The sequence below is a fragment of the Fragaria vesca genome, linkage group LG6 (assembly GCF_000184155.1).
Source record: "Fragaria vesca subsp. vesca linkage group LG6, FraVesHawaii_1.0, whole genome shotgun sequence".
NCBI lineage: Eukaryota > Viridiplantae > Streptophyta > Magnoliopsida > Rosales > Rosaceae > Fragaria > Fragaria vesca.
The window spans coordinates 13,542,108-13,552,553 of NC_020496.1; the positions used below are offsets into that span (position 1 = coordinate 13,542,108).

Consider the following 10,446-nt stretch of genomic DNA (forward strand, 5'->3'; position numbering starts at 1 on the left):
ATGACGTTTATGGACTGTCATGAAATAGTTTTAATGACTCTTATTTTGTGTTGTTGAAATAGTTTTTATGATGTTCGAAAACTGTCATGAAATAGGTTTTAATGACTCTTGTTTCTTGTCGTTGTAACAATTATTATGACGTTCATTTCGTGTCATGAAATGTTTACCATGACAGTTATCCGGTGTCATAATATTCACTATGACGTTTCTGAGAATGGTTCAAATGTTTCAATGACATTGTTTTTGTGTCATGTTTTGTTTTAATGATGTTTCCAAACGTCAAGCTACCATATTTGATGTTAATTTTAATCTGTCATAAAAAGTACATATTTCTGAAAAAAAATATAATTTGAAACTAATATTGATAGTACAAATCAACTAATATTGAAAGAGTTCATCATCACCATTAATTGACATCATTCAAAATGCAAAATAACTAGCTAAAAGTTGAAGCTCTTGCCAAAATCAAACTACAAGTTCACTGCCCATGTGCTAGTAACAAAACCAAAACAGCAATACTATGTATGCATGCATTGTCACATAAGCAAGAGGACTAAAAGAACTAAAAGTGCCAATTCTTAAGTGCGAGGGACAATGTACTTAATTGGCCAAGCAATGGTGCTTCCAACTGCATCTTCCATGGCAGAAAATTCTAGCTGAAAACGAAAGAACTCAGCTCTTGGATTGACAGCCTCCTCAATCTCGACTCTGTAACAATCAGGTCCATGCTTATAGCCATGCACTTTGGTTGCTGGGTCAGTTGCAAAGATTCTCCCTTTAGCCACAACTTCATCAGTGCCCTCCCAGCTGAGTATGTTGCAGACCTGATTAATACCAAGCAGAGTGCTCCCTTGTACTGACTACACAATCCAAAGTTTCAATCACACACAGCTTACATAATGACAGAAGTTTACAATCCAAATTCACAATCCAAATGCTTCATGCTTATAATGGACAGAAGTTAACCACATACACACAACAAACAATACCACATACAGATTCAGCTTTGAAACTTACCTTTGAGTTTGCTGTCATAAGGCTAGGATTCAATCTTTTTTCACCATTTTCATATCCATCCTAAATTGCCAAGATATAAGTAAGTAAGTATTAAAAAATGAACAAATTTTTATTGAATTAGAAGAATGCACTAGCAACTTACTTGTGCTATATCAGAGCTGTTTGTGTGCTTACTTCCACCATTACTACAACCAGCATGTCCACTTCCACCAGTAGTAGAAGCATTTCCCCTCTTTGAAAACAATAACAAATTATTTAAGCATGCACACAGATAAAATAGAATCTAAACAACATTATTAAACCGCAAAACTTACTAATTCAAAAATTATATCTTCAAGAATCTTTGTCCGCTCAGAGTATGCCTTAAGTTTCTCCTCAAAATCTTGTTTCCAAGAGCTACTTTGCAGCTGAGCATCTACCCTTGAAGGTGTAACACCTGCTCCCAGGCCTCTAATACGACCATTTTTCTCCTTACCAAGAACTTGACTCAACACATCATACTTTACAGGAACATGCCCTTCATTAGGAGGTTGCTCAGCAAGTATAGCTTCCATCTCAGCCTAAACAAATGAATATTAAAAAGCAACAACTAAGAATATATCACAATACAAATCAACTATGCACTGACAAAGCAAAAATTTTGACAATGGAAAATACTTACACATTTGGCAAGGACATACTTGTTTTTGGACTTCTCATGGCCTTTGAGAAATGACCTTCTTCTACACAAGGATTCTCCACTTTTTTTTTCTTTAATGAGCAAACATACATATGTTAGTTCAGATATTAGATAATTTAAAAATTAGCTGTAAAATATTTAAATTATGGATTCTTCGAACAATTTTTAACTTACATGATCATGTTCATTTCTTGCATAACCTTTCGGCTCAGAGTGTGAGGAAGAAGTTGTCTACCCCTTATTGCCTTCATTTTGTCACTCATTTCCTGCAAATCATAACACCAAATATTTTCAGAAAAATCAACTATTATTTGTAGAAACAAAAAAGCACATTATGCCAAGTCACTTACCCTCCATGCCTCTGAACTACGTTGTGCCATGAATGCATCCCACTCTTTCTGAGGCACATCATCAGGTCTAAGTAAGTTGAGAAGCCTTGCGCATTCTGTCTTGTTGCGTTGAGAATCTAAGGCACTCATAATGCTGCTTGAGAGTTCTGATTTGTAAGCTCTCCATAGTCTTCCCATTTGTTGCAAGATGAATGTCTTGTGAATCAGATCCAGCTTATACTTTTGCTGCATTACAACACATCAAAGTATGATCAACTTCCATATTTAAGTGTATTGATATGTTACAACAGGAAAAGAAAAGAAAAAAACCAAATGGGAAATCACATTACCAGCAAAATACCCCAAGCTTCATTTTTTATCTTATCTTCAACGTTACGCCAATCATCTATGTTGATCGGCACCTGCTCTCTTACTATAACCCCAACAGTTGAGCTAAATCTTACTAATAATTCTCCCACAAGTTGTCCTCTTTCATTCCACTCAAGCGTTTGACCATTTAATTCTCCAGTTGGAATGACTTGTAAGGTAGTCTTTCCTCTCGTTTTCCCTTTGACAGCATCAGGAGTAGCCTCAAGAACCTCAGGTTGAACTTCTTCTTGTTGAAAATTACCAGCTTCTGCAATTGGTGCATCCAATTCAAGCCCTTCTACTCTACCTCTTTTTCTCCCTATTGCCATGGTCTCTTAAGTCTTAACACATGAAACAATGTATTAGCACAGTACAAAACAATATCATAAAATGTGAGCAGCATTCCAATTAAATGATCATTATGCATGACATCAGTATATTATAAGTACAAAATAGTACAAGCATGTTTAGAATCAGTTTACAAAAATGGTCACTAGGTAGGCTACATTACAAATATACAATAAGGTTACAAAAAATGATCACTAGCTAGGCAAGAAAAGCAAATTTTCAATTAGGTTTCAACATCGATCATCCTCAAGGTCTATGTCAAGTGCAGCTGCCTCTTGAGCAACAAAAGATGCATAAAAACTGTCATCAAACTGTTCCAAATCATCAAAACCTCTTGGTGGTGCCTTTAACACCACATACTAGCTGGATTTTTCATTATCTCTAGAGTAAAACACTTGTTGGGCATGTGAGGCTAAGATGAATGGATCTTTTTTACTTAAACCCTCATGAAGGTTAACTAAAGTGAATCCATCTACTTTCTTCACACCAAAAGCCATGTTGGCCCAATCACAAAGGAATACAGCCAACCGAAACTTGTAAAAATCCAAGACCAAAATTTGTCTAATAATCCCATAATAATTGGATGATGTATCTTCTTCAATATGTACACCATAATCTTGCGTAGAAACTTTAGCTTCAATAGTATGGAAGCGTTTTCTATTAATAATATAACCAGGGTGAGACATTGCACAACACCTTGGCCCTTTTACAAGGTAAGAGAGCGTTTCATCAGACTCGAGACAAGTACTACCAACTTCAAGTTGAATCTGGAAAAAGTTATTAAGAAATATTTACTTTCAGCTCTAGCTCAAGGTTTAATCAATACCCTAAAACAGATGAATCAAATATCATTATATCAAACCTTAGCTTGTAACCATTCGACAAATTTCTCCATATGCACTTTCTCTAGCAACTTTGAATCAATTCTCAACCGTTGATCTAAGCACTTTAACTCTTCCTTATGAACCCTAATGAAGCATCAAACACATCAATCCATTTTTCAAAAAGGTTTAAAAACTAAAGATATTTTTACTTACTCAATGTAAGGTATAACTTCTTGACTGTTGTTAAGCACACAGAGATGCACAGCCTTGTGCATTTCATCAGTCAATTGTACAGATCGACCTTTTAGAAGTGTTGATCCTTCAATTATTGTGTCGTCTTCAATGACATCATTTCGTTTTCGTTTACTACTAAACACAGATGAGTGCTTCATGTACCGACTACAAAACCGAACACACTCATCTGCTAGGTAGTTTTCTGCAATACTTCCTTTTGGAGCTGCACGATTCCTAACATAACCTTTAAGGACCTTATGTATCTAACAATTTATATAACAAAGACAAAGTTAAACATGCACACAACACATCATAATAAAACAGAAAATTTAAAGTTATTGAAGTACCTCTCAAAAGGGTACATCCACCTATAATGAACTGGACCACATAGTTTTGCTTCTCTTCCTATGTGAATTGTGAGGTGAATCATTATGTCGAAAAACGATGGAGGAAAGTATCTCTCCAACAGACACAGTGTCTCAATAATCTCATCTTCCAGCTCTTCTAAACTTTTTTTTATCAAGTTCTCTCTGACACAGCTCATGAAAAAATGAAGAGAGACGAAATATTGCTTTCCTAATACCTACAGGTAGAAACCCCTTCACAGCAACAGAAAAAAGTTGTTGCATCAAGACATGATGATCATGGGACTTGAGTCCAAGAATTTTGCATTCTTTCATCTTGATACAGTTCCCAATGTTAGAGCAGTATCCATCAGGAAACCTTTGCATCCACAGCCTCTAAAGAAATTTTGGTATTTCAAGTTTTGTTAAGGTATAAGGTTTAGAAACATCCAGCTTATCCACTCTTTCTTCTACTGGAACATCATCCATAAGTTCTTGTAACTCAAGATCTCTACGTGAAGCTGCCCCAATTTTAAATTTTCCCTTCACATCTAAGATAGTTTCTAAAACACTCTCACACACATTCTTTTCAATATGCATGACATCCAAATTATGGCGCACAAGCAGTTCCTATTTATAAACCAAAAAATAAAAAACATTAAACATATAATTCATCATCATAATACTGTAACAATTAAAAATAGTAATAACTAACACTTGGTTTAAGACACTAACCCCAATACGGCAAGTCAAAAAATAAGGACTTCTTCTTTAACAACTTAGTTGGGTCACCTTTTTTCAGTTTCTTCTCCTTCGCCTTTTTTCCCCCCACTTATTTGTGAACCCAGCTAAAGCACGAACTATAGCTCTCCCTGTAAATATTTTAGGCCTCACCCTTCTCTCCTTTCTTCCATTGAACCACTTATGTTTAGAGCGGAAAACATGGTTAGAAGAAAGAAAACGTCTATTATCCAAGTAAACAATCTTCTTTGCAAGTGGTAGCCAATGAGAGCAAGTATCAGGACCACATATAGGACAAGCAAATTCTCCCTTTGTGGTTAACCCGGATAAATTGCCATATGCTGGAAAGTCATTAATAGTCCACAATAAGATAGCTCTAAGGTTAAACATGGCTTTAGTATAGACATCATACATATCCACACCATCCCACAGCTTTTTTAAGTCATCTACAAGTGGCTGCAAATATATGTCAATGTCGTTTCCTGGTTGTCTAGGGCCTGGAATGAGCAAGCTCAGCATTAAGTTTTCAGAAGACATACACACATTTAGTGGAAAGTTATAGATGACAAGGATCACTGGCCAAACACTATGTGTGGAGCTAAGATTACTGAACAGATTGAACCCATCAGTTGCAAGTCCAAATCTCAAATTCCTTGGATCAGATGCAAAAGTAGGCCATTTTTTGTCTACTGTACTCCAACAATTTGAATCTACTGGATGACGCATTTTCCCATCCTGGCTGTGATGAGTAGAGTGCCACGTTAACTGCTGTTCTACAGATGCTGAAAGAAACATCCGCTAAATTCTGGGAAGTATTGGAAAGTAGCGCAAAACTTTTGTAGGCACTCCTTCTTTTATTTTCCCAGTGCGTGGGTTTACTTTATACCTTGAAACATCACATTTAGGACATTTTTGTAAGTTCTCGTACTCCTTTCCCCTATACAAGCAACAGTCATTGATGCATGCATCAATCTTCTCATACCCTAAGTCAAAGTGTTTAAGTGTCTTTTTTACTGTGGACAGTGACTCGGGAAAACTATTTCCATTTGGCAGCATATTTTGGAATTCCCTCATGAAGTTATCAAACCCAGTATCAGAAAGACCAGATTCGGCTTTCAGCTTGTACATGTTTAAGGTTGCTGATAGTTTTGTGTACTTTATACAACCAGGGTATAGAGGAACTTCAGCCTCTATGATTTTTTTTTTGGTACCTATCTTCTAGATTAGTAAAACTAGGGGTTTCACCTTCAATAAGTATCTAAAAACTTGCATCTTCATACATTTGATGCACTTCTAGCATTTCAGAATCATCATCAATATGAGGTGGTGTAGCACAACCATTGACTTGTGCACATCTTTCTGATATGGTAGGCTCACCATGAGCGACCCAGATGTTATACGTTGGATCAAAGCCATATTTGGTCAAATGGAACAATATTGTTTCATCATATTGTGGACTACAGTTTCTACAAATAAGGCAAGGACATAAGACTTTGTCTGGATTCCTTGCAAACTTCTTAGAGTATAAGATAAACTCCTTAACTTTTGCTTGGAACTCAGAACTATTTGGATCCCATTTTATCCAGCTCTTATCCATGCTAAACTAAAATCGCATTACACCTATACAATTTTATAAGTCCAAACAAATTATAATTTGATTTACTAAAAGATAATTAACAGAAAGTTTAATATATACAACTAATGTTAATATCTGAAACAAATTATGCATAATAAGATTTGAAGTATATATCAGAAATCAATCATATCAGATTTATATCATATATAGCTACTTGGAAAGAATTCATGCAGAGAGAAAGAATCTGAATTAAAACTAAGATTAGCAATGACACAATCAAACGCCCAAAACTCATTCTAAACAGTGATACAATCAAAACGCCAAAACATGAAATAAATTAGACCAATTAATAAATGAGACCAATTATACAGTTGCTTCATACAAAGCCAAAAACTAAAAGATAACAAGATACTAGAACATACCAGTCCTCACAAACAGTTCAGCAAAGCAGTACCACCTCGTACTTCCAAATCCCCAAAGAAACAACAGCTCCTAACCACTACAGCAATCCCAATCCTCACAAAATCAAAAGAGGAAAACCTGTAAGATATAGAAAATTTCAGCAACTACTACTACAAGTCACAAAGTTCTCAGTCATAATTGCACGATATGTAGACAAGTTGCATATAACTATGCTTCTATTAACTTAACTATTACAATCTCTAACTATATATGTATAGCTTAATAACTAGCAGTCTAGATACATTCAAGACATTCGTGACGGAAAGTCGATAGTAAGTAGCTACAACTTTTAGTATACATGCATTCTTCAGTACAACATTAATTTAATTATTGTCTTGATCATATTATAAGTAAAGCTGTCATGAGTGGCATTTGCATCACAATCCAGAGAGTAAGTGAGAGCTAAAAATTGATTAATTCTTGTTACAAAGCCAAAATGAAGCTGGGCTGCCTAAACCACCCACATCAGATGCCAATGCCATATGAATATTGTCAACCTGATTAAAAATTCCATTGCCACGCAGAACATTCTTTCATATCTACTTTTTAAATTCTATATCATCATCGTAGTGTAATATAGAAATGCACTATCAAAACAATGAAAATAAAGTAGTTCCCACTCAATCCCCAATGGCTATAAATACACATAAGCATTTGCTTATGTTATATCAGGTTTTGTGTTTTGTGGGAGTAGTTCTAATAAAACTAGTTAGTGAAGTTTAGAAATCTTTATGCATTCAACAAACAGATACTAACTTTATCATTCCAGCTCTTCACTAAAATCATCAAAGACCCAATCTTTTCCAGAATTCACATTCCACAATTCACAAAAAGATTAAATCTTTTACAACGAATTCATATCTATATATCCCAAAATCTTAAAACACAAATTAAAGACACAATGCTAGTTACAAATTGGTATCAAGCAGATGTATGAGATGAACAAAATGGTATCAACCCAGTACAAGGTGTGCTCATTCCAACAATTTCATTTCGACTTTTCGCAAGATTCTACTAAAAACAACAACAAACCCATACTCGAACCACAATTAGACCATCTAAATGAAACATAAGAAGAGATTAGGGTTATCACCGAGAGAGTGACGGTCGCCGAAGTAAGTTTTCTCAAGGAGAGAGTTCGTCGGCAAGCTTAGGATTGACGGCGAGTTTGATATCGAGGAGACGAGTGTTTGGTTGAAAGAAAGAGTGAGCGAGTTTAGGCAGAGTCGATCTCTAGCTAGCTGTTTGCAATTTGTTTCTTTTAGGATGTTTCTTAATTGACTTTCCCAATGTCGTAACCCTAAAAGGGAGAACAACTTTCCAAAAAAAAAAAACATTTGGGCGGCAGAGAATTGGGCTAAGGCGCCAATAAGTGAAAATGTGAACACTCATAGCGCGGGGTCTTCAAAATTTGGACCAAAACATTTTATGACGTTGCGAAATTGTCAAGGCCCAGCTAAAATTAACAACAGTCTGAAAAACGTCATTGAAACACTATTCAATGTTGCTTAGAAACTATTATCAAAAGATCTATCATAACGTCCCAAATTCATCATGGAAAAGTATAACATGACGTTTATAAAACATCATAAAATTTATGACGGTCGTTAAACGTCATGAAAAGTGATGATTTACGATGACGGCCAACTAACGTCATAAAAGTAAACTCAGATTCAGATTTATGGTGTTTGTTGCTGGAAACGTCATGGAAAGACCTTACAATGACGTTTTTCGCCAAACGTCATAAAATTTCTGTCATTAAAGGTCATATTTGTAGTAGTGGCATTGGTTGACGCGGTAGAATATACTGTTCATCAAACCAAGTTTTGTTGGGGTGATTTGAAAAATGAAGAATTCATTGGTTATCAAACATATGCCCAGACTTAGAGGATGAGTCATATGAGTTCTCAGTTTGATGAGGGCGAAGCTCTTGAAGATGTGAATCTTTTGAAGTCTCTCTCAAAGTCTCGATCAAAAGAAAAAAAATTGACGACAAAAAAGAACTCACGTGACCCTTAACCTGCTCGTAATCGAACTCCTGTTGTGCATCTGGATCTTTGATGCAATAAGCGGCTACAACTATTATATATTGCAATGTTTTGGTTACCTTTTGATTTTGTTGTTTCTTCTTGAGGGGTGTTGTCTTCATCATATCCCTTTATGTACTATCTTTTTTATTCAATATTTTCTTAACAAAAAAAAATGTATGATATCTTGCAGTGTTTGTTGTCTTAAATACAAGCTTTTGACTACTTAGGCTCGTTGCATCATCATCAACACCTTCAAAAATTGAAGCTAAAGAAAATCACATTACATTCACAGACAAAGCAGTCATATCTCCAGACTCATCTAGATTTGAAAGGAAAATAAATGTCCCCTACTACTATTAAAAAGAAGTTTCCGAACAATTTCCCCATGCTTTTCCCCATGCTTTTCTCGAGATTCATTACTAAAAACTTTATTCTCATTCCACAATTTTCTAACCATTACTTGAATCTCTAGGATATATGATTGGATCACATGAATGTCAGGTGATTTTATTGTAGCTCACTTGAGCCTCACTCTAGGTGCTTCTACATTGTTCTGGGATGGTTTTGCGTGACTGGACGAATTTGAATATTATTGGGTTAGGGCGGGTCGAACCAACATGAGTTGGGCTCAAGTGAGGCCTACAGGCTCTCAATAAGACATGCTCTCAAGATCAGTCTCCATAGTTGGATAGTACCAAACTGTAAAATAAATAAAAAATAAGGAAACTCTCAAAATTGAAAGTCTTGCTCCTTCATTCCAACAATCTAGAAGGTTTTTTTGCCACCATCTTTGCTGAATTACACAAACCTTATGGAACTGAATTAGGATTCAACCTTTTAGAAGAAGATATCTCAACTTTTAATTTCTCTAGACTTGGTATAGCTAAAATGAGAGTCTGAGCAACAAAAGTCTGAGTAGTACTATAAGAATTTTTAACCAAAAGCCATATAACTTAGAAAAGTTAGCATCATAGCTAGAAACACAGTGAAGCTAGCATGAGAGCTAAAACAATAGCACATTTAGTTTTACTGCTGCAACAAAAGTCTAAGCAGTAATATAAGAAATTTTAACCAAAAGCCATATAGCTCAGAAAAGTTAGCATCATAGCTAGTATAAATGGTGAAGCTAGCATGATAGCTAAAACGAGAGCTCATTTTGTTTTGTGGCTGCATCAAAAATCTGAACAATAGTATAAGAAATTTTAACCAAAAGCCATATAGCTAATAAAAAAAAGTTAACATCATAGCTAATAAAAAAAATAATTCATGATATCTCTTTAGTGAGCTTTAGCGTAGCATTGTTTGTTATCTTCAATAAAAGCTTTTGATTGCTTAGGCTCTTTGCATCATCAACAACGCCTTCAAAAATGGAAGCTAAAGAAAATCTAGGTCATTGCATCCACAGACAAAGCAAACATATATCCAGACTTATCTAGACTTGAGAGGAAAATAAATGTCCCCTAAAACTATTAAAAAGAAGTTTTCGAACAATT

General features: G+C 35.3%; 1 protein-coding gene across 1 annotated transcript; it reads right to left on the reverse strand.

The window, feature by feature from the left end:
- Positions 1–3,101: 3,101 nt before the first annotated feature.
- Positions 3,102–6,013, reverse strand: LOC101298733. The gene is made up of 8 exons (XM_004305327.1): positions 5,772–6,013; positions 5,494–5,624; positions 5,039–5,382; positions 4,592–4,774; positions 4,388–4,480; positions 3,780–4,063; positions 3,605–3,710; positions 3,102–3,509 (listed from the first exon to the last, which is right to left on the reverse strand). Exons 1-8 carry the CDS (start codon positions 6,011–6,013, stop codon positions 3,102–3,104), a joined length of 1,791 nt encoding a protein of 596 aa, XP_004305375.1.
- Between the last annotated feature and the right edge of the window lie 4,433 nt (positions 6,014–10,446).

Coding starts and splice junctions, on each gene's coding strand:
- LOC101298733 (XM_004305327.1), bottom strand. CDS start 6,013: ATGTACAAGCTGAAAGCCGAATCTGGTCTTTCTGATACTGGGTTTGAT. Junction 4,064..4,387: donor CTGTGAAGGGGTTTCTACCT/GTAGGTATTAGG, acceptor ATAAATTGTTAG/ATACATAAGGTCCTTAAAGG. Junction 3,510..3,604: donor TCGAATGGTTACAAGCTAAG/GTTTGATATAAT, acceptor AACTTTTTCCAG/ATTCAACTTGAAGTTGGTAG.